General features: G+C 41.1%; 1 protein-coding gene across 1 annotated transcript in view; it reads left to right on the forward strand.

The window, feature by feature from the left end:
- IL31RA (interleukin 31 receptor A) overlaps positions 1-24,673 on the forward strand; it is a 74,558-nt gene that overhangs the window by 42,922 nt on the left and 6,963 nt on the right. Inside the window, 6 exon segments of the mRNA XM_026649097.2 lie at positions 837-1,053; positions 1,897-2,079; positions 7,715-7,816; positions 9,208-9,354; positions 15,734-15,874; positions 18,334-18,427. Of these exon segments, the coding sequence (XP_026504882.1) occupies positions 837-1,053; positions 1,897-2,079; positions 7,715-7,816; positions 9,208-9,354; positions 15,734-15,874; positions 18,334-18,427 (884 nt within the window).

Below are 24,673 nucleotides of genomic sequence, written 5' to 3' on the forward strand. Positions count from 1 at the left end.
GCCGCCCTAGGATTGGGCAGAATGCCGCCTCCAACAATCTGCCGCCCCGAGCACCAGCTTGCTGAGCTGGTGCCTGGAGCCGGCCCTGGTTAGTTAATATAACTTCTCACAGTTGTATTCTAATTTGCAGTTTTGAAACCTTCTTCATTAAATTATCACCACTTGACTATGCTGGAGATAAGAACTGAATGGTAACATTGTGCTTTTAGAATCTTGATTGAAATACTCATAAAAATATATTTTAATGTGAGCTGGTCAAATGCAAGAAAAATGAATAATTTGAGTATTGCAGTTATCTGTTGAACAACTTATTTCAAAAACTGAATTCCTTGAAGAAATTTGATGGAAAAACAGTAATATTCATTGTATAAATATTTTCAGCTGCTATTATTTGATCAATTTGATCAATTTAACAGACTTTTTAAGCCTTTACATTTATTAGATTCCAATAAAATCTGTTTTTAGAATTCAACATGGTTAATTATCCAGAAAGTAATCCAATATACCCACTGGCATGCTCAAACATTTAAAAATTTTCCAGAACTTCTGTTATGAAGTAGTTGGAAGAACATTCTGGATGTTGACCCTCTGATGGGCTCACCAAATATTTTTCAGGAATCTTTTCTGAGTAACCAAATGAGGCAAACTGGAAAACAGATTACTGAGAAACTGAAATATGTTTGCATGAAAATAATCCAGAGGTAGAAAAAGGAAAAATTCTGGAGTCCTGGCAATGTGTCCAGTATTTATGTTTTATGTATTTATTAAATGTGCTTTTGATTATATAAGCAGTATTACAAAACACACACAACTTTTGTATTATTTTTTTTAAACAGGTGTTAAAAGAATATCCATCTTCTGAGCGTCTACTTGGCTACAAAATACAGTACTGTCCAGAAAACAATGCTTCTTTTAAAATGACGCACAACACTACTGACAAGGTGGCCATGCTCCTTTTAACAGGGGAAGCCTATGTGATATCTGTTGTTGCATATAACTCTGTTGGAGAGTCTCCTGAGGCTACTCTAAGAATTCCATCTATTGGTGAAAAAAGTACGTTTTTATAAAATGGTGTGGTAGATATTCCCTTGGATCACTGAAACAGCCTTTTCCGTATCCATGTGATAATTCATTTTGCCTGTCTTAAGTACTGTTGCAGTGAAAGTGAAATTGTGGTAGAGATTTATTTTTTTGTCCTGGATTCTACAGGTGGAGAAGACCTACTAATTCATCTAGCTCCTCACTATGTCAGTACAGGATTGTCTAGTTTCACTACTTTATTTAACACAAGTGCAATAGACTAATGGAACAGCATACTCTGGTATGGAAGAGAATGTATTAAAGCATTGGTATATCATTGTACTTCAGCTTGTCATATATTTTCCTATTAGTAATAGTGCTTCCTGTTTATAAGGCCATTAATAGGAGTCCCTGTTTTATTATGTTATTATGTTATGTTTATTATGTTATTTATTATAACTAATTGGCCTCTGTCATTGATTCCTTATTTCCTATTAAAACACAAGTCAAAACCTACTCTTCTGTGCTACTACAGCCAATAAAATGTAAAGTAAGTCTCTGTATGGATATATATTCCAATTCTTCATGTCTCTGCACCCCATCTACTTTCACATCTTATTGTAACAATTCCATTATTGTTTGCTGTGTTATCAGATACTTCCTCTGTGCGTATGTGTGTACATGTATAAATAAATAAAACAATGCTTTACACAATTAAGCTGAATTTCTTGATTGACTTTTGCTAAGTCAAACACTGTGTTCTCTAGATAAAAATCTGAATCTCTCATCACTGAATTGCTACACTATTATGGATGTTTGCTCTATTAAAATTTTTATAACTATTTCTGTTAATTTTTACGTGTTGTTATTTTGCAGCTCCCAAATGGATTGATACAGTGAGGACACTTACTTTAAATGAACAAATGGTTGTGGAATGGGAAGCATCAGTTTCAGAAATAAGCAGATATGTCATTGAATGGTATGAGGAGTTGGAGACTGAGCCCTTGGGTAGATCATGGCAATATATATTAAATACTACAAAGTGGACAGCTCAGAAAGGTAAGTTTACTATGCTTGCGTGACCTTATAATTTTCACATCTCTATCAGTTACTTCTTAACCTAAATCTAGAACACAGTTTTTTTGTTCAAGAAAAAGTATTTTGTTTCTCTATTTAACATAAGCTGTATGTTATACTGTGCTATCTTTCTCTGGGGTGTGGGCAACATACTCTTGTGTCTAGCTAAAATATGGTGACACACAGACACAATTATTTTTCACTGCTTAGTAAGATAACAAGCCTGAGAGTCACTGGCGCATGACAGCAAACAGTGGACAAAATTGTAATCAGAAGCAGAAATGGATAGTAGCCTTTGAACCTTTCCATTCAATATTTGTAGCAGCACCTATTTTGCATATAAATTGACTAATATAAACAAGTAGTGACATAAATAATTTTAAGTAATCTTTTGAAAACATAAACAAAACATTGACATTACTAGCAAGTAGTTTAAAATAGCAACAAAACAGATATTTAATAAAAATTCAACTTCACTACTGTTAGGGCCAATTACAAAATATATAGTTCTTTAGGTATGATCAGATGAGTGCCACAAGAAAATACAAAATTGAATGTTTTCCAGTTCTTGGGAAATGAAGACAGGTAGTTTTGGAGTGGAAATTTGTATTCTAGTTAAAGAGAAATGAACATATTTTTGAAGCTCTTTGGCAACACGTTGCAACAGGAAATTATTGAACATAAAAAAATAATTGCACAAGTCAACTACAGTATGACACTGAGTATTCTGTCTTTTTACTAAATATTCAGGATTCTTCAGGTTGTTTGAATTAAAAAATCCTTTTTCTTTCTTCCTCCTTGTATATAAAAGCAGACTCAGTGCTAGACTCAGTATAAATATATAGGAAGATCTGGTCCTTGCCTCACATACAGGGCCGGATTAACTCTCTTGTGGCCCGGGGCTATTAAAAATTGTGGGGTCCCTGTGTATAAGTCTTTTTTCCTAATTTTAAACAAAATGATCACAATTATGGAATCGAGGCTATTAACGCTATACTAAACTTGCCTTTTAATTAACATAAAGCCATTCTGTGGTTACATTTCAGTCTTAAAACATGTAGAATATAATTAAGAAGTAGGTTATTTTTAATTCACTTACCTTAAAACAGCTGTTCTATTAGTTTCTTTCTGGGAGGGAGTTTGGTGCAGGAGGGGGCTCCAGGCTGGGGCAGGGGGTTGGGGTGCAGGAGAGGGTGAGGAGTGCGGGCTCTGGGAGGGAGTTTGGTGCAGGAGGGGATTCTGACCTGGGGCAGGGGGTTGGGGTGAAGGAGGGGGTGCGAGGTGCAGGCTCCGGCAGGGAGGTGCTTACCACAGGCGGCTCCCAGCCGGCGGTGCAGCAGGGCTCAGGCAGGCTGTCTGCATGCCTTGGCCCCACGCTGCTCCCAGAAGTGGCCCGCTGCTGGCACATCTCTGTGCACCCTTGGGGGGAGCGGGACAGCGTGTCTCCATGCGCTGCCCTTGCCCGCAAGCACCTCCCCCACAGCTCCCATTGGCCGGGAACCAGCCAATGGGAGATGGGGGGACAGTGCTGGGGGTAGGGGCAGCACGTGGAGCCACCTCCCCCCCTTCCAGGGGCTGCAGAGATGTGCCAGCGGCTGGCCACTTCCGGGAGCGGGTTGGGGCTATGGCATGCAGGAAGCCTGCCTGAGCCCTGCTGCATCGGGGCCCCACTTAGCCTGGGGCCCTGGGCTGCAGCCCCTAAAGCCCCTGTGTTAATCTGGCGCTGCTCACATATCTTAAATCTAGAAAATATGACAAGACAGACAAACAGTAATAGGCAGGCAACAAGCAAGCAAAATATCAAAGCTGTAAATATTTTGTTAGGCTTAATTTTTTACTTCCTTAAAATTTCACCCATCCCACCTTTATCCCGGTGTCCAACTGTCAGCCAATGTATTACTAATCCAACATGCTGCCCTTCCACCCCACCTAAATAGATTTAGGCTTGAGAGGTGAATGGGAAAGTAGCACATCAGATGGTACATATGTTAGAGTTACTAAAAGTGTCTTGAGGCAGTCTTGAGGCAGTTCCAATTGACCTCCCCTACTCGTCTTCCCCACCTCACCACAGGGGAGTTGTAAGGAAATTAAGACTTCTACTCTGGGGCTTCCCTAAAAGGCTTTCCCCATCACTCTTCAGGCCTTGCTGGAATGCTTGGGAATGTTAGAGGAAAAACAGGACATATTTTAGGATCAGAAGACCTATCTACAGCTTTCATTTCATATGCTCTGACATTATATTGTGTTTTTAATTAGGTAAAGAAACACTTATAAAAATGGAAGATTAATAAAGCTGCTTTGTGAAAAAAATCCATTGATACAGTGTTTTCAACGTTAACTCATTATTAGGTTGAGTAGAGGCATTTGTTTTGAACTACTTTCATAAATTCTGTGGTAATGTTCCTCCCATTCAATATGTTCACTTGACATAATCCTTTGATGCAATATTTTGTCTTCCTGTGGTGGTGATGATTCAGAATTCTCAGCATGAGAAGATTCTCTTTAAGCAGTTTTGAGTTTCTGTTTCCGCTTTTCCTTTCAGGAAGCTGGTAAACTGCTTCTGCAGCTTTGTTACTGTCTGTATACTTGTCTCTGTTCTAAAGAAATGAAAAATATTTTGATGGCTTTCAATTCAGTAACACCCGGGGATTCCCGTTGACTTTGATGGGGCAAGGATTTCACCCCCAAAGTACAACTATTTAATCTAAGTGTCAAAATAACTTTAGGAAACAGAATCAAGAAGAATGAATTTCCAGACAGTCAAACTGAAAATAAAACTCACATTATTATGTCAAATAGAAAGTAATTAATAAGACCCCAATCCATCAAAATTCTTAAACATATGCTTAACTTTAAGCATCTGAGTAGTCCCATTGACTATTCATATGCTTAAGGTTAAGCATGTACTTAAGAAGGGGGAGACTTTCAAAGGCACAAAGGGGATTTAAGTATCAGGGGGTAGCCATGTTAGTCTGTATCCACAAAAACAGCAAGGAGTGCGGTGGCAGCTTGTCATATGGTCTTTTTATAAAAAGAAATAACTACAAAAACATTTGCCTTGTTTTATTGAAGTATGTACATATAATTCTAAAATAATTTCTTGTCTCTTGCAATTTTACACATCATGCTTATGGCAAGATTGTATTTTTAATGCACGTTAGGAGATGCACTTTAAAATTTATCCTTCTGTGATTTAAGGGCAACATTTTTTAAATTGGGTACCTAAAGTTAGGCTCCTAAATTCATGTTTAGGCACTTAAATGGCCTGATTTTCAAAAGTGAAATTGCAAATAGTGAAAATTACAATACAATATACAATAGAATAACAAAGAGATTAAAAAATAGAGCCCAAAGAAGGAAAGAGAAGTAGTAATACAGCACAAACTACTTCTACAGGGTGAAAATAAGACCAGAAGAAAGAAAGAAAGAAACAAACAAATATCATTATTGGTCCATATGGTACACTGCTACTTAAAGCCATATGACACCATCAGATCCACATTAAAAATCTCAGAAGTTTCTTAGTGCATTTCGGGGCTGCTCAAAGCTGTGATAAGTAGTTGAAGATCTGATGTGATCCTTCCCTTCAACAGAGCTGTATTTCATAACTTTGCTGAGCAGTTTCCCCAAACAATCATGGCTTGATTATAAGTATATGTAATCCTCATAAAACATTACACTGTATTATAGTGTCTAGATTTGAAATCAATCAACATGTGAAGGGGAAATCTTCCATGTTAGTGTCAGTATTATCTGGAATAACTCATGCTCCTTATCTGCAGATATGGAAATTTGTCTGTCTAGTGTATATATTTGTGACAGTTTAAATCTTTCCCCAGTATTGTTCATATTATGTACAATAGGTGAGAACTAAATCCATTTTTAAAAACCACTACTTCACTGAAGTGGGTGCAAAAAGGGCCACAGAGATTCTTGCTAATCTTGCTGTATTTTTATTTTACATCTATGGGAAGTATAGTGAAAAGAATATGATCTGTTATCATTAAATTAAGTTATTATTTCTTAGTTTTTAAACCATTTCTTCATTGGTGGTAAACTGAAATTGGAAATATGTTAATTTATCAGTGGGCCCTTTTCTGATTTCCATTATATAAAATTGCACAATTAAAAATAGCAAACTCTTCTCAGTGGTTTGAGCATTGGCCTGATAAACCCAGGGTTGTGAGGTCAATCCTTGAGGGGGCCATTTAGGGATCTGGGGCAAAGATCTGTCTCGGAATTTGGTCCTGCTTTGAGCAGGGGGTTGGACTAGATGACCTCCTGAGGTCCCTTCCAACCCTGATATTCTATGATTCTTTTCGGCAAACTAGCACACCGGATTTCAAAAATATGAGAGGACACACAACTGCAAATGACATCACTGACTTGTCAGAGAAGCAGTTTGACCAAGAGATTGATTTATTTTACTAGTTTCTACAGTCCTTTAGATGCTTCCATTACGGAAAACAACACAAAACAAGAACAGTCAATCAAATGTTAAACAAGCTAAGTGAGTCTTGATTCTTATTCTGAGGATTGCTACACTCAGACTGACAGACTCCTGTTAAGAGCAAATGTCATTAAGGGAGGCTCTCAATTAAAAAGCACGAGACTGCTCTAATTTATGGTGGTCAGCAATGGATTCATGAGCTGAAAAAGCAGTGGAGAATTGACATAGTTTGAGGATCGGGCCATGTCCACTTTTTCCTGCTGTACTAGCCACGGAGAGGGAGAGGGAGTGGCATCAGAGCAAGAGCCTCTGCACTGGCTTTACACAACTGATGGTGAATTATCGGGTGATCCTCCTTCACCTGAATAAACTGGTTGTAGATTTAGATAAGATGAGGCTGGCGGTGTGGCTACACTAGAGAATCTGGGCCAGAGTGTTCAAACATTAATTCCAGTGGTAAGCATCTCCCATTAAATTTCAACTGGCTGAATAGGGGTTGGGGAGGTTGCTAGACCATCAGGGATTGAATGATAATTGCCAAGAATTATACCTGGAAATAAGATGCCACTGTAGAGACTTCAGTTACAGGTGTCCTGATGTCAAGCTGCTTACAAGATGAGCAGCTGCATTCTGCATAGCTGGAGCCGACAGGAGCTCCCTTGTTACTTTAAAATGCTTTTATTACATCTTAAAGAATACCTCTTTTTGACTAGAAATAAAAATAAAAAGATGGAAATAGTTTCAGAAAAAGAACTGAAGGATCATCAGCTACTCAATGTCCTCAATCCTACCCAATAAACTTACAATAATTAGTCTTGTCAAATGCTAGTGATGGTAAGATACTGTGAACATGTAAATTGCTACATAAGAAAAAGTATAATATTCCTTAGTCAAAATATTTCTAGTGAAAAATTAGTCTGAATTCAAATACTTTTAGAAAAGGTGCCAAATAAAGTTCATTCTATGTTTTCTCTCCATGCGTAAGTAGGTCAATGGGTATGCAAGAGAATAAGCATAGATTGCACTCATAAAAACTGAGGGAAAATACCAGTATGAAGCAATCCTAAATTCATCTAATACTAGCAAGAAAATACAACTTTATTTTCCTTATGTAAATGTAAATCTTAAATGAAGGACATGTATCTGAAAAGTATTTTTTTCTTACAGATGCCTTTAAACCCTTCAAATGCTATAATATCTCAGTGTATCCTCTCTATGGAAATAAAATAGGAACTCCACATTCCATACAAGCTTATGTTCAAGAAGGACGTATGTATATGAAACTATCAATATGGTCAAACCCTCTGTATTACTTTCTATCTTGTAATAGCATCTGTGCAATGTGCTTAAGACCTGTGTTATTAAGGGAAGGAAGTAGTGATTAGTGCATAGAACTATGAGTTAGAATTCCTGGTTTTTATTTTCAGTTCAGCTATTGACTTGCTGTGTATTTCATAGAAAGTAATTTAAACTGTGTGCCTCTGTTTTCCCATTTTTTGATATGGGTATAGAGCTCAATTGCAGGGTTGTTGTAGGCTTGAGTAATGTTTGTAAAGCACTTTGTGAACCAGAAGAAAGCTGCCACAAAATGTTTTTTTTTAAATTGTTTTTTTTTATTGTAAATATGGGTCAAAGCTTAAAAATTGCAGACTCATTTAGACATAGTTTATGCTATTTCTCAAGGATATAACTGACTGAACTGTTTTATGTTCAATTTTATTTTTTCCAGTGGAAGGGTGATTTTGGGGCACAGACTAAAACAGCTAGTTTGAAAAGTTTGAGTTTTGCTCTCTTTTTACGGTGTAATGGAAAATATACGTTCCTGCATAATAATATTTTTTTAAATGGTAGAAAATCTTGCCGTTTCACATTGGGCGGAAATCGTGCATTGATTCTGTTTTTAGTAGAACTGTAACGTGAATTGGATGAATTATACAGCTAATTGTAAGAACCAAGTTTGGTGGTAGATTCAAGATTTCAGGCTGTGGACTGGTGAAGTCTCCAGGGAACTGGGTACAGTACAATCATAATAGAGCATATAATTGTTAAGGAAACCTAGATGTATTGGCTTATTCACGAAGGGACAATCGCTGGTTGGTTTCAATGCTATTTAGTTATAGTTAAGATGCTTTGATGGTAGTGGTGGTTGATTGAGAGAGGGAGGAGATGTTATGCCTTTTGAGTGGACTGGAGCATACAGAGATCTTGTTAAATAGTTTTTGAATTGTGCATGTAGAGGTTTGATTACATAGGTAGGGAGGCTGATCTTGTGGACAGAGCATTGAACTGGGACTTGGGAATCCTGGGTTCAATTCCCCACTTACAGACATCCTAGGGCAAGTCACTTAACCTGTCCTTTGCCTTGGTTTCCCATCTGTAAAATTGATGTAATAGTTTCCTACGTCACATGAGTGTTGAGGATAAAATCAGTGATTGTGAGGTGTTCAGATACATACCATCATCACCATAGTAAGTAACAAGAGAGAAGGTGCAAACATCACCTAAGAAGATGGTATCTCTGAAAAGCTAGGAATAGTGTCTGGTCTCTGATAAAGGGTATATTAGGTAAATAGTACCTGTCCCTTATATCACGGATTAGTAAAGTTGTGCCATTTAAAATACTTTATGTACATTTATTACATTCCTGTATTTTTTTGTAGGTCCATCAGTTGGTCCTGTGGCTAAAACAGACAATCTGGGAAAAAATGAGGCTATGATAAAATGGAAGAAGATTCCAAAAGATAAAAGAAATGGCTTTATTATTAACTATACAATATTTTATAAACCTGAAGGTGGAAAAGAATTAAGTAAGTAAAAGTTCTCCACTCTGTTACACCACTGTGCTGACCCAGGATGTCGGTTACTTTATGAAGATATTAGCATACAATACCTATTTCCGCTTACAACACCAGAAAGTTTTGCCAGAGAGAATTTCACATCTTTGTAGGGTAAAGTGGTGACTGATCACTTTCCAGATAATGTTATATGTTTCAGGTGGGGGAGCAGCAGAGTTTATCTATTATTTGTGCGTTTTACCATGGTCACCGAATGCGCTTTGCTGCTCTCTGTCATTCTCTTCACAATTATATAATGCTAAGTGCTCAATTATGTAGAACCCAGGCCATCCAAGAGTATGTCTACATAGTAAAAAATGAAACAAACAAAAATGTGACAGATGTAGTCATGTTGCTTAATGCACTACTGGAAGACATTCAGATACTAAAGTGATGACTAAAGCTGTGTGAAATTTTCTGGACTAGTACAGTTGATTTACCAAAAAACATAGTTTCAATGGACTGGAAATTATCAGTGAGTTTGACTCCACACATTTTGTCTGGGAAGAGGTTTTTCAGGGCTGGCTTCAGAGGGGTGTGTGTGTGTGTGTATGTGTGTGTATACGTACATAAACTTGTTTGGGATGTGGGAAATTGAGGTTTGAATCCTCACTCTGGAGCAGGGACTTGAACTCAGCTCTCTCCTCTCCCAAGTGAGCATTCTAACCATCAGCTGATAGGCTAAACTGGGTGTATTGCTCTCAGTTTCTCTGTTGAAGCTGTTGCACTTTGTTCTTAAATATTACTTAAACTACTTAAATATTTCATGGGCGCAGGGATTTGGGTGCTAGGTGAGTGCCCTAATCACCAGGCTATAGACTATTTTGATCTCAGTCTCTCCTGTTGAAGCTGTTTAATTTTGTATAAATATTCATTGGGCAAAACAGAGAGTGAGTGAAATCACTCTCTAGCCTGGTGATTAAGGCACTCACCTTGGGAGGTAAGGGATATGGATTCAAATCCCGCCTCTGATTCAGACAGAGCCTAAACAGAATAGAACCCTAGCTTGCACTGGTGAGCATTACGTAAATTGTCTGAGTAGTCTCTTTGCTGATGCATGTCACAGCTATATATCTGAAAGTATCTGTTGCTAAAATACCTAAAGTTTATAGGATATGATATCTTTTAGAATTATACTTCACAATGGGGTATTCCAACAAAATAATTCCCACAGGATCTGCGTATATTTTATGGTCTCCATGTTATGTCAGTATGTCAGTGATGTAACTGAAAGAAAATCACCATTTATGAAGAATTTTGAAAATACTTGCTGTAAAAGGTTTTTTGTTTTTTTAATTTATTTCTTTTAATACTACATTATGTAGGACTGTCTTAGTTCCTCTTACTTAGTTCATCTCATTTTCCATAGTTGCACTTGATCCTGGTGAAACGGACCTGAATCTCTGTTATAGTAGTGCAATAATTACAGCTGTTCAGATTATCCTCTTTGCTTCCATAAGGAGAGTGGACCCATTCTAATGGATCTGCAGTGTGGTAGTAGGGTGTGATGGCTCTAAAGCAGGGGTAGGCAACCTATGGCACACGTGCCAAAGGCGGCGCACGAGCTGATTTTCAGTGGCACTCACACTGCCCGGGTCCTGGCCACCGGTCTGGGGAGGGTGGGCCTCTGCATTTTAATTTAATTTTAAATGAAGTTTTTTAAACATTTTAAAAACCTTATTTACTTTACATACAACAATAGTTTCGTTATGTATTATAGACTTATAGAAAGAGACCTTCTAAAAACATTAAAATGTATTACTGGCACGTGAAGCCTTAAATTAGAGTGACTAAATGAAGACTCGGCACACCACTTCTGAAAGGTTGCTGACCCCTGCTCTAAAGCATTTTCCCTCCCTTCCCCAGACCTAGGAAGCTCATGTTTAGGGAGGTTTTGGTGGCAACTTCACCCACACAGCTATAAAGGATCAATTATTTAAGATTTTTTTAATTCAGTCAACATTATCATACAGATACTCGCAGATTTTCTCTGATGTGTGTGACCACTATTACCAACCCACCCATCTCCCAGCTAGTGGAGATGCTCATGAGAGCAGTAAAATGGCTAAAGGTTAGGGCCAGAATGTGTTGCAGCGACATAGATCCTCTTTGTTTTCAGGAATCTAATGTGGCTCTCGGGAATAGTGAGTTTAGAAATTTCTTGCCTGTTCTTGGAAGCTGCTCCAAGTTTCTGGATCAATGTGGTGGAAAGTTTGAGTTAGAACTTGTGGTATTTGCTGTCTACTTTGTGGATTTTTCCTGTATAGTGGATGATCTAGTCCAGTATGATTAGCTACTTATTCTAGATTAAGCTACATATTTATTAAAGGCACTTATTCAATTTATATAAGCCCGAATTGAATCTGGTTTTTTTTTCTGTTGAAGAATATGACCTGTTGTATTAATTTAGATGGAATATATTGGCCAAAAGCGTTAACATAACCCGGTCGCTGTCCAACATTAAATAGTTTTAAACAAGATTTGGGGATTGACATACAGAGACCTCAGCCTGCTGTATACCATGGCAAACACACCATTAAAAATCCATTAAACCTTTTATTAAAGATACAGTAAAGAAAAACAGGTTAAGTATTTGAAATGTAAAGTATTGAATAAGCTTTTAATTTTAACATTCCTTGTTCCCTTTAGTTGGAGAGAGATTTTAGAAGGGAAAAAACTTTTGTTTGACAGTCTTTTAGGTGTTAGCAAACAGGGCCGGCTCTAGGTTTTTTGCTGCCCCAAGCAAAAACAAAAACAAAAAAACAAACCTCCCGGAATGCCACCTCTGGAATTGTGCCTCCCCAAGCATGTGCTTGGTTTGCTGGTGCCTAGAGCCGGTCCTGTTAGCAAAGGTTCTGGTAACTGTCCTTTTGGGAAAGAGACATGAGTAGAGATGGGCTGGAACTGGCGTTGCTGCTGTTAAAGTCTGGATCCATTTCCTAGAAGACAAAACAAGACAAACACCCACAAAAGGGTGGGAGGAAACAGCAACGATAGAAAATGCAGCTTCTGTCTCTGATGTTGACTCTGACTTGCAACCTCATTGCTGGAAAAACACAGGCACATCACATGGTCTGACCAGCCACTCTGAGACCTGGCAAACTTGTACCAGCTGTTTAGGGTATTGCTTTTAGTTGCCTCTCTGATCACAGGCTTACAGCAATGTTGCAAAATACACTGTCTTGGACAGCTAAGCCAGACTCTTATTAGACCAAAGAAGAAAGGAGAGAGAAAGGAAAGAGAAGAGACAAAGTAGAGAAGTAAAAGGACACATGGGGAGAGGAAAAAAAGAAAGAGACAAAGTCTCACATCCCAGGAAGTGTTTGGGTTTCAGCCAGTGGAGGTGGCAATGTCATTTGGCTCCCTCTCTCTTTGGTTCTTTCTGGTCAGGACATCTGTCTGAATCAGGATGACAAAAGCCCAGGGTCCCAGGAGACAGTGGCAGCCATGATGGTGAAGCTTGCTCCAATAGCCAATTTTTCTCGCCAAAGTCTCGTTTTCCACAGAGGGAATGGTGGGTGGAAGAGCCCATCCCCTCATTCTTTTGTCTACCAATTAAGCCTTGTTTCTGACACACCAATTTGGGTTCACTGATGTCTGGTTCCACACTTTTTTTTCTTTTTTACTAAGCATGATCTTAAAACAGTCCTTGATTTTATATCAGGCCTTTTTGTTTGGACTATAGTCAGTCTTTCTGTCTCCCTTTTGTAACTTTTTCCATCAGCATTTGTTGTTATAAGTTACTGTAACCTCTCATGAACCTAGTCATTTTTTACAGTTGAACTCACAATTAGGGTAAATTTTTCTCTAACAGATTTTTCTATAAACAAAACATTTTTCTATAAACAAATCTGACTGTTGCCAAGATATTTTAAAAAAATCCAGCCAACCAAACCTGCACTCATTAACATGACATATTAAAACTATGTAGTTATAGGCAGATTGCTCAAGTCTTACAGCTTGGTAACAGCAGATGAGTAGCAATGCTATACTCCGAATTCTACACATCTGCTAGCATCAGTCAGACACAGAAGTCAACAAAAGGGTCAGTGACCCCTGCAGCAATGTAACATAGAAAAAGATGTTAGCTAAATGGTGAACAAACTTATTTTCAAGCTTCTAAGATGGTATTATAAATACAAGAGTGAATGAATAAATAAATGAAAAATCGACAGTAACAATTTAATGAAAAACTATATATATTGGCGTTTCAATATAGAATCTTGCTTATTTTTTAAAATCCCCTTTCTAGAGTTTGGTGTATCAATGTCAGTTTTTGGTACAATCCCCCCACTTTCCTTGAGGATGTGGCAATTATTTATATTGTGGTCGCTATTAGTAGTGGTCAGCTGTTGCTGTTTCTTGAACCAACTCCTGTGTATTGCTTAGGACTGAGTCAAGAATACCCTGTCATCTTGTGTGCTTCATAAGTAGCCAATCCAAGAAGCAATCATTTAAGCTGTCAAAAAATTGCTTTTCTGAACTAGTCACCCAATTGTAATTCTTTTATTAGACTTGCACGCCTTTTCCCTCTTGCTAAACATTACACACTCAGTACATTTTCCTGTTTTGAAGTAGTACAACCATTCTAGTACATTCATATTTTTCTCACTTGGGATTTGTATCCCTACAGAGTCTTCTTTATGATCCTATCCACTCAAATTTTCATATCATGAACTTCAATGGAATCTTTTAGGTATAGTGCTATTCTCTGACTTCTGTGACCTAGCCTGTCCTTCCTACCTATCTTGTAGATAGGTATTGCTGAATCTCACTGCTTTTTGTTCACTGCTTTATTTCAGAAATGCTTGTTATGTCAAGGCCCATTTTCTTTGCTAGGCGTTCTTTCCTCTTTTTGCTTTAAGCTTCTGTCTTGGTCTGCAGCCACTTAAGGCATTCTACCTTTTTTTTTTTTAAAGATCTCAAACTAGTGGGTCCTATTGGAACTTCATTTGCTTCTGGATGCCCAAATCACAGCAGGGGCCAAGAGTACACTTGCCAATATGTAAATGGAAGAAGGAAGTTGCAACTATTACTGTATGATGTAGACCTCTCCACACTTATTCTTGCTATCTTATTTCCTGTCTGGTTTTATGCAGTATGCTCTCTGCCATGCTATCCCTGAAGACCACTCAGCTTTCAAGACAATTCTGTTACTCTCACATGAACGGCGCCAGCTTCCAATTTTCCCTGAGGGTACTCAACCCCAGGTCTTTCCCCCACTCCACTCCTTCCCCCAAGGCCCCGCCCCACCTCTTCCCCATCTCTTTTTGCCCCCTCCCCCGAGTGCGTCCCATCCCCACTCCTTCCCCTCTGTCCCAGTGCCTCCTACCTGCTGCGGAACAGCTGATTCACAGCAGGTGGGAGGCGGTGGGGGGGAGGAGGAACTTGGCTGCTGGTGGGTCCTAAGCACCCACTAATTTTTTTGGAGCACCCACGGAATCGGCACCTATGTCTCACATCCTTCATTACTCAGACCTGGGGTTCTCATCTTGTGGGTGGTCCAGTAGCAGACTGCAGAATCTCTCACAGAAACAATTAAATTGCAGGATTGTGAAAATTATACAACACATAGTTTACCAAATATTTAAAAATCTTAGCTTCTTAACCAATTCACTGGTCCCTAACAACAATTTAATTCTGCATTTCTAATTAATGTTTAGACAGTAGATAGTCTAACAAAGGAAATGATACAAACATGAACGATCATTATTTTTATAGTTCTTCTCTGAAATTCAGCCTGACCTTCCTTGTGTTAATGGGTCTAAATATTTTCAGCCCTACCATTTTTCTGTAATTCTGTGAGATCTCATAAACTAAACTTTTTTGACTGTGTCAGTACTTGGATGGAAGACATCCAAGAAACACATAGGTGTGGCATATAATGGTGTTGTCAAGTATGTAGGGTGGTAATCTTCCTTCTGAGTCTGGATTGGACTGTGCTGTGCTGAACAAATGTGGGATGGTAATGCTGTCTTTTAGTTCGGACATAAAACCAACGTTCTACAGCTTGCAATAATAGAGATGCCATAATACTTTTATTAAGAGTAAAGTATTGGCTCTGGTTATTATATTTTACCTATCTAAACTCAATAGTGAATTTTCAGTTGGATATAGAATTATTCACGTTCTGTCCTGAACTGTGATGTTGCATTGTTATGCTCTGTTTAACAATTTCAGTGTTCCACACTGATGATCCCCTTGATTACATTGTATTTCAGCTTGTCTCTAAAGCATTTGGGGATCTTTCAGTGTGACCAGTGCTATATAAATGTAAAATTGTAGTAGTTAACACTTACTTTTCTTTAATATGTATATCTTTTTTTTTTATATAATATCTTTGTCTGAAAAGATGAAACTGTGAACTCTGATGTTCTGCAATACAGTCTGAAGTCTCTGCAAGCAAACACCCAGTATACTGCTCATGTCATGGCAGCCACCAAAGCTGGAGGAACCCATGGAAACAGAATAACCTTCAGCACTTTGAAATTCAGTAAGTAATTTTCAGTGTTAACTGTGATTGCTTTTACAGTATTTTTGTGTAAGAGATATCGTTTTTTGATTTAGGCATTTCTTAGGCCAATCCTAGTCTACTCTGCCTCTGACTTTTTGAACAAAACAAAGAAAAATAATCAAAAATTAGTTTAAATTTAATTCAGCTCATTGGAAGACATTGGAAGCCAAATCTACAACAGATTAAAAGTTTTAAAAACTAAGGTCCCAATACTGCAAGTGACGATGCACAGGCAGACTGTTGTGCTTGCATGAATCGCCACTGAAGATTGTGGCTCTGCGCACATGCAGTAGTCTGCCTCTGTGCTGTTACTTACAGGACTGGGGCCTACTATGTCAACAGAAGGGGAAAATGTCTATTTTAGGCCTGGTCTACACTGTGTGTGGGGGGGGGGAAATCGATCTAAGTTACGCAACTTCATCTATGTGAATAACGTAGCTGAAGGTGACGTACTTGGATCTATTCACCGCGGTGTCTTCACTGCAGTGAGTCGACTGCTGCTGCTCCCCCATCAACTCTGTGTGCACCTCTCGTGGCAGTGGAGTACAGGAGTCGACGGGAGAGCGCTTGGGGGTCGATTTATCGCATCTAGTCTAGATGCGATAAATCGACCCCTGCTGGATCGATCGCTGGCCACCGATCTGGTGGGTAGTATAGATGTACCCTAAGGAACTGGGCTCAAAATATTTATGCATTGTGATTTCTTGTTGTCTCTTTTTTTTCTCCCTATATGGAAAAACTCCCTGCTAACAAACCACATGTTCCTCTGAATTGAACTTGGCCAGTAGGATACTCAATACACACTTGTGGTTAATATAAAATAATCTTTTTCTTATTTTCTTACTGTCTATATTTGTATCTTTCTCCTAGGGATATCATAGAATAGCTATGAATTGAAGTTAAAATTGTTATATCAAGATGTTAAATGGAAGAAACAATGAATGCCAACATTTCCTCATTTCTGCTTCATTTCTGCTGGCAGAACACTCTGAGACCTGTCCCCTGTATCTGACTTTTTGTTCATTTTATAGTGTGTGGGGGAGGGGGGGAGGGGTTGGCACTGGATCAGCTCCTGGAATAAAGCAGCAGCTAAAATTGGAAGCAGCTGTTTTGAGATCCTAGGAAAGCCCCATTACACAGTACTGTCTATAGCTCTGCAGTTGTGACTAGAGCTAGGCAAAAAAATTTTGACAAATAGATTATTCACCAAAATATGTTGTTTTGGTTGACTTCTCAAATTTGATTCAATTACTTGCAGCTGGGAAGAAGTTTTACAGGGCCAGCTTCAGTAAACTGTTGGGGTGAGTGTGTCTGTCCTTTTGTAACCTTTAGCTCAGTGGTTAGAATGCTTGCTTGGGGTGTAGGAGACTCAGGTTTGAATCCCGACTCTGGAGCAGGGACTTGAACTCAGATCTCCCACATCCCAGGTGAGCAGTCTAACTGCAAAGCTAAAGGCTATTTGGGGGCAGGGGTACTCTCTGCCTGATTCAGAGGAGGGGTTTAAATCCACATCTCCTGCCTCCCAGATGATCACCAGGATATAGAGTCAGTCTCACTCTCTCTTTCTTTGGTCTTGTGAATATTAAAGTATTTATACAATGTGGAGCAGCTTCAACAGGAGATACTGAGAGAAACCAACTTCAGATTAGCATGTAGCCTGGTGGTTAGGATGCTCATGTAGGAGTGGGGAATGCTGAGTTTGAGTTACTGCTCCAGCAAGGAGAATCAAATCTGGATCTCCAACATCCTAGGCAAGTGCCCTAACCACTGGACTAAACATTACAAGTGATGGATATGCCGAGAGACAGTTTGCTGAAGCTATCCAGACTTTTCCGGTTTGATGACAGATTTTGAACATTTGTAGGAAATGAACCAAATATTTTTTCTGCTTTTGTTTGTTTGTTGGCCAAACCAAAAAATTAGTTGTTTGCCCAACTCTAGTCGTGACTGGTTTGATCTGCAAAATACACATCACTTAGGGCTTGTTTACACTTACTTGGGGATCAATGCACGGCGATCAATGCATCAGCAGTCAATTTAGCGGGTCTAATGAAGACCCGCTAAATCGACTGCAAATCGCTCTCCTGTACTCCACCTGAATGAGAAGCGCAAGGAGAGTCGACGGGAGAGCGTCTCCCATCGACATAGTGTAGTGTGGACCCGTCGTAAGTAGATCTAAGTACGTCGACTTCAGTTACGTTATTCACGTAGCTGAAGTTGCATAACTTAGATCGATCTCCCCCCGTAGTGTAGACAAGGACTTAATATGTGTTGTATAGTGGCATACGGTACCTTAGTCAGTTGGTCAAGGATGTGACAATCAGAGCTTTTATAACTTGGACTAATAAGATGGCTTTAATTATATAGTCTAAAAGTGAAAATTTGCTCGGTAGTGTAATATACTAAGAAATGTTTCAATGCTTGTTCTTTCTCTAAAGGCAAAGAAGACTTTATTTTTATAACAATACCCTTTGGATTCTGTATGCTCTTATTATTAATCCTTGGGATAACCTGTACTCTAAAAAAACACACGTGAGTAAATTTTTGTGTGCTTGTTAAAGGTGAAAATAATGCATTTTAACACATAAAAGGCTAGTATTTTTATTTAAAAACAATGCTGGCTTATTAAAGACTCAAATCTGTATGCAGATAAGAAAATGTCCTGATTTGCTGAAATTAAACAAATAGACATATGTTTAGAATTATTGTGACTGTAGCCAATAGATGTATTTCTTCACTATAGTTGCAAAAACAAATACTATTTATATAAAATGTGATAGGCCAGAATAAAAGAGCTAAGACTAATTGAATGGCTTTCTGCCTGTTAACACTCTCTCTCTCTCACTCACACACACCCTATGTTTAAAGACCATGTAGGTTGCAAAGTCAGACAATCCAAAAGTTAGGAAATGTCAGAACTAGGATTGCCTTAATTTGGCCTACTTGTGCGTATGCGTTCAGATTAGGACTGTCAAACAATTAAAAAAAATTAATCACGATTAATCTCAGTTTTAATCACACTGTTTAAATAAATAGTATTCTATTATTGTTTAATATTTTTGGATGTTTCCTACATTTTCAAATATATTGATTTCAATTACAACACAATACAAAGTGCACAGTGCTTACTTTATTTTTGATTACAAATATTTGCCCTGTAAAAAAATAAACAAAAGAAATAGTATTTTCCTGTTCACCTCATAAAAGTACTGTAGTGTAATCTATTTATCATGAAAGTGCAACTTACAAATGTAGAATTTTTTATGTACATAACTTCTCTCAAAAATAAAACAATGTGAAACTTTAGAGCCTACAAGACCACTCAGTCCTACTACTACTTCAGCAAATTGCTAAGACAAACAAGTTTGTTTACATTTATGGGAGGCAGCTTCTTATTTACAATGTTAGCTGAAAGTGAGAACAGGCATTCACATAGCATTGTTGTAGCTGGCGTTGGAAGGTATATACATGCCAGATATGCTAAACATTCGTATGCCCATTGATGCTTCAACCACTATTCCAAGGAACATGCGTCCATGCTGATGACGGGTTCTGCTCGATAACAATCCAAAGCAGTGTGGACTGACACACGCTCATTTTCATCATCTGAGTCAGATGCCCCCAAAAGAAGGTTGATTTTCTTTTTTGATGGTTAGGGTTCTGTAGTTCCTGCATTGGAGTGTTGCTTTTTTAAGATTTCTGACAGCATATTCCTCACCTCATTCCTCTCAGATTTTGGAAGGCACTTCAGATTCTTAAACCTAGGGTCAAGTGCTGTAGCTATTTTTAGAAATCTCACATTGATATCTTTTTTGCGTTTTGTCAGATCTGCAGTGAAAGTGTCCTTAAATCGAACAACATGTGCTGGGTCATCATCCAAGAGTGCCATAACACAAAATATATGGCAGAATGTGCGTAAAACCACAGAGCAGGAGATATACAATTCTCCCCCAAGGAGTGCAGTCACAAATTTAATTAATGCATTATTTTTTTAATGAGTGTCATTGGGACCGGCAAGAATAGCATTACTGATTAATGAAGCCATACTGGAGCCAGCCAGGACAGAGTGGCACACCCATGCCACCACTGTTTTCTATATCAACAAAGAAGGGGAACGAGATTGATCATCTCTGCATATAGAGCCGTCAGTCTCTGAAACTGGTGCATCAATCCCCAGATCCTCCTGTCTGCAGCCTATCATCCTGGGATGCAGAAGGTAGTCACAGACTCGCTCATCAGACGTTTTGCTCATCAGACACTCTATCGACCGTCAGGTGGGAACTTCGCAATTCAGTGGTATATGATATGTTCACATGATGGGGGACTCCGACCAGAGACCGATTCGCTTCCCAGATGAACAGCAAATGCACCACGTACTGCTCTGGGGAGCCCTCGGCCATTGTTCCTAGGGCGATACTCCTGATCAGACCAACTCAACTACACCTTCCCTCCACTACCACTCTTGCCTGGAGTGCTGCACAAGAGCTGATGAGACAGAGCGATGGACATTCTGGTCACCCCCTGCTGGACCAGACAATTCTGATTTCCCAATCTCCTCTACACGTCATCTAGGGTGACCAGACTTCCCGATTTTATCAGGACTGTCCCGATATTTCCTTGTTTGTCCCGCGTCCCGACCAACGTTAGGTCGGGACACTGGACAAACAAGCAAATACTCCAAAGCCCGGAAGTGCTCGCGCCCCCCCGCCCCAACTCTGCCCCCTCCTTCCCCCATTGGCTTCCTCCTCGAATCCCCGCCTCTTCCCCAGGCTCGCCATTCGTCCTCCCTCCGGCGCTTGTGGAGGGAGGCCCCGGAGATGCAGGGGGAGCGCGGGGCCGGGGTGAGTGAGAGTCCGGCCTGGCCCCGAGTGCAGGCAGGACTCAGTCGGGCTGTAGGGAGAGTAGGGGGGTGGCCCGCGGGGCCAGGCGGCGGCTGTTCTCCCCCCCGGGCAGCGGGACTCAGGAGCAGCCGCTGCTGCAGCTCCCACTGCCGCGGGGGGAGGAAGCGGCCGATGGCCGAGCTCGGCGGCTGCGGCGCTGGCGCCCGGGCCCGAACCCCCCAAGCCCGGGCCTGCTGCGGGGACCCAGCAGCGCGCACGCTGCACCCAGCCCCTGGTCAGTCGCGTCTGGGCTGCTGCCCAGCTGGTGCTATCCCGTGGCAGCCCCGGGGCGGAGGCATCAGCAGCCCAGCCCCGTTCATTCCCCTGCAGGACCCGAGCGGGATGGGGGGGCTGGGGCCTGCTGCCTCCACTCCGGGGCCACCGCGGGATAGCACCAGCTGGGTAGCAGCCCAGACGCGACAGGCCCGGGCTCGGGGGGTTCGGGCCCGGGCGCCAGAGCCGCAGCCGCCAAGCTTGGCCATTGGCTGCTTCCTCCCCCCGCGGCAGTGGGAGCTGCAGCAGCGGCTGCTCCCGAGTCCCGCTGCCTGGGGGGGAGAACAGCCGCCACCTGGCCCCGCGGGCCGCCCCCCTACGCTCCCTACCACCCGACTGAGTCCTGCCTGCACTTGGGGCCAGGCCACACTCTCACTTACCCCGGCCCCGTGCTCCCCCTGTGTCTCCGGGGCCTCCCTCCAGCGCTTGTGGAGGAAGGGGGGGGGGATTTTTTTTTTTGCCCTGCCCCCCCCCCCCCCCCCCCGCCCCCCCCCCCCCCCGCATCCCGATATTTGACTTGGGTGATCTGGTCACCCTAACGTCATCTTGCCCTCAATTCTCATCCCGAACTTCCCCGATCTGCTGAATAGGGTGACCAGATGTCCCGATTTTATAGGGAGAGCCCCGATATTTGGGGCTTTTTTTTTATATAGGCATCTATTATGCCCCATCCCCTGTCCTGATTTTTCACACTTTCCATCTTAAAAAAACCCCCCAAAAAACGAGGAGTCCTTGTGGCACTTAGAGACTAACAAATTTATTTGGGCATAAGCTTTCATGGGCTAGAACCCACTTCATCAGATGTATGAAGTAAAAAATAGAGGAGCAGGTATAAATACATGAAAGGATGGGGGTACTTTACCAAGTGTTAGGTCAGTCTAACGAGAGAAATCAATTAACAGCAGGATACCAAGGGAGGAAAAATAACTTTTGAAGTGGTAAGACAGTGGCCCATTACAGACAGTTGACAAGAAGGTGTGAGTAACAGTAGGGAGAAATTAGTATTGGGGAAATGAAGTTCACACCTTCTTGTCAACTGTCTGTAATGGGCGACTGTCTTACCATTTCAAAACTTATTTTTCCTCCCTTGGTATCCTGCTGTTAATTGATTTATTTTGTTAGACTGACCTAACACTTGGTAAAGCAACCCCCATCCTTTCATGTATTTATACCTGCTCTTGTATTTTTTACTTCATACATCTGATGAAGTGGGTTCTAGCCCACAAAAGCTTATGCCCAAATAAATTTATTAGATCTCTAAGGTACCACAAGGACTCCTTTTTTTTTTTCCTGATACAGACTAACACTGCTACCACTGAAACCTGTCACTTTCTATCTAGTCACTCTACTGCTGACCCAGTACGACGGCAAGATCAGGCATCCCAGTCCACATGCGCTCCACCTCAGGGCATGGTATTTGGATGGGCATCTGCTTTACAATGGTTGTGTTCTTCGGCTGTACAAGATATTTTCTCCAGCAGCAGGAAAAATTCCACTGGACAATGTTACCAAGCCAGGTGGAGACGGTTCTTGTCTTGGGCACAACAGCGGGAATTCCCTTCATCCTGGATTACATTCTGTCTTTAAAGTCATCTGGTCTCGCCCTCAGCTCTTTGAGAGTCCACTTGGTGGCAATTAGTGTGTTCCACCCTCCAATGGAAGGTTGCTCTGTCTTTACATGCCCACTAACTGCTAGGTTTTGGAGAGGCCTCTTCAGAACCTTCCCACCCATCCAAGTGATAACGCCTCAATCAGACATGAATCTGGTTCTGTTTTAACAAAGCCCCCCTTTGAACCATTAGCATTGTGATCCCTGACCCTCCTTTTCATGAAAGTCACCTTTCTTGTTGCTATCACTTCTGCTGGAAGGGCCACTGAACTTGGCGCTATGATGGCAGACATGCCATTAACAATCAGGAGGTCCTCTAGACTGTTTATTGCAGTAGCGGAGCGACTTAGGGTACAGTCCATCACCATCCAGAGAATCTCCAAATGGATTTCTGATTGTATTAAACTCTGCTACCTACTGTTGGGCCTCCCTCCCCCCCACAGGGGTGTGGGCTCACTCCATGAGAACGCAGGCTTCGACCAGGGCCTCCCTTCAGACATACGTAGGGCAGCCACATGGAGTTTGGTACACACCTTTGCAGCACACTACACCTTGGTGCAGGATTCAATGGCAGATGCATCCTTCAGCACGGCAGTTCTCTGCATGATCTTTCCATCCTCATCCTCGCACCCTCCTCCCACTTAAGTACTGCTTGTTAATCACCCTCAGTGGAATACATTAGGGACCATCACTTGAATAAGAGGAGGAGGTTACTTACCTGTAACTGAGGTTCTTTGAGATGTGTGGTTCCTATCTGTATTCCGCTTCCCCCGTCCTTCCCTTGTGCTTCAGATGTGTCAGATTTGCAGTAGAGAAAGAACTGACGATGCGGTCAGTCCGCCCCACCCTTTATCACCTCAGACATTTGACTCCAGGTGTATGGTGCGCATGTGTAACCTGTTGTGAATACGGATTGGGAGCACACATCTTGAAGAACCTCCAGTGACAGGTAAGTAATCTCGTCTTCTCTCTTTAGAGCAGTGTTTGAATAGTATGCAGTAAGCTATGGGGCCTCACTTGACAATGAGGATAAAACAAAATATGAGGACCTCCTTATTAAGTGAGCATTGTCCATACTATGGACCAAATGAGGCTGGGGAACTGTGGGGGGAAAAGTAGTAAGTGATCATATGATTAAAATTGTAACATAATTCATACACACAAGGGTATTAGATTAAGGTTACACAGGCAACCTTAATTCTGGCATTTCCTAACCATCATAATATTCTTTTAACATAGTTTGTACAATTTCCTAGGTTTTTAAAAAAGCAAATGGAAAAAGCAGAGATTCCATCATGTGGCATCATACTGATACCCATATGGTTCATAAGCAAGGTAGGAACATTTCCATCTCTGCCACTTCAGCTAATGGAATAACTGATAGCAGTAGTCATCCTGCTGTGTGGACCAACACTAGAGGAATATGATGCCACACCCTTTGCAGTGGGTTTCCCAGATATTTGCTGACAGCAGGGGAATGCTGAGTCTCGGGAATCTTGGGTTCCATTCCAGTCTCTGAACGGGAGTGTGCTGTAAAGGGCACAGACTCTTTTGCCTATTCGTACCACATGTGACACTTTCTGCCCCGTTCCCTCCAACCTGTTGTTGTTGTTCCAGTTCAGTCTTTTTCCACCCCTGGTTCCTCATCCCAGTCCCAGATTCTTTGCCCAGTCAGTCACAATTTCCCCCTCCTGGCTCCTTATCCAATTTGTCTCTCCCTGTCCCTGCTTTCTCCCTCCACTGGCTCCCAGTCCTCCCTTCCTAGCTCCTTGTCCCAGTCTTTCTGCCCAGCCAGTCCCAGTTCTTGGCCTGGATCACACCTCTCATCAGATATGTTCCTCGTCTTTGTTCTCCCCCCCAGCTTTCTCCCAGTCCCAATTTCTCTTTTCCCCTGCCAGCCTCAATCCCAGTTCTTCCTGCCTCACACTCCTTGTCCCAATTTACTCCTCCTCTCACCTTCTGTCTGGTTCTTGGTCCTCTGCATTTGCGTTAGGCACTGTCCTCTTCCACGCTGCT

The sequence above is a fragment of the Terrapene carolina genome, unplaced genomic scaffold, assembly GCF_002925995.2.
Source record: "Terrapene carolina triunguis isolate 2854851 unplaced genomic scaffold, T_m_triunguis-2.0 Scaffold69, whole genome shotgun sequence".
NCBI lineage: Eukaryota > Metazoa > Chordata > Testudines > Emydidae > Terrapene > Terrapene triunguis.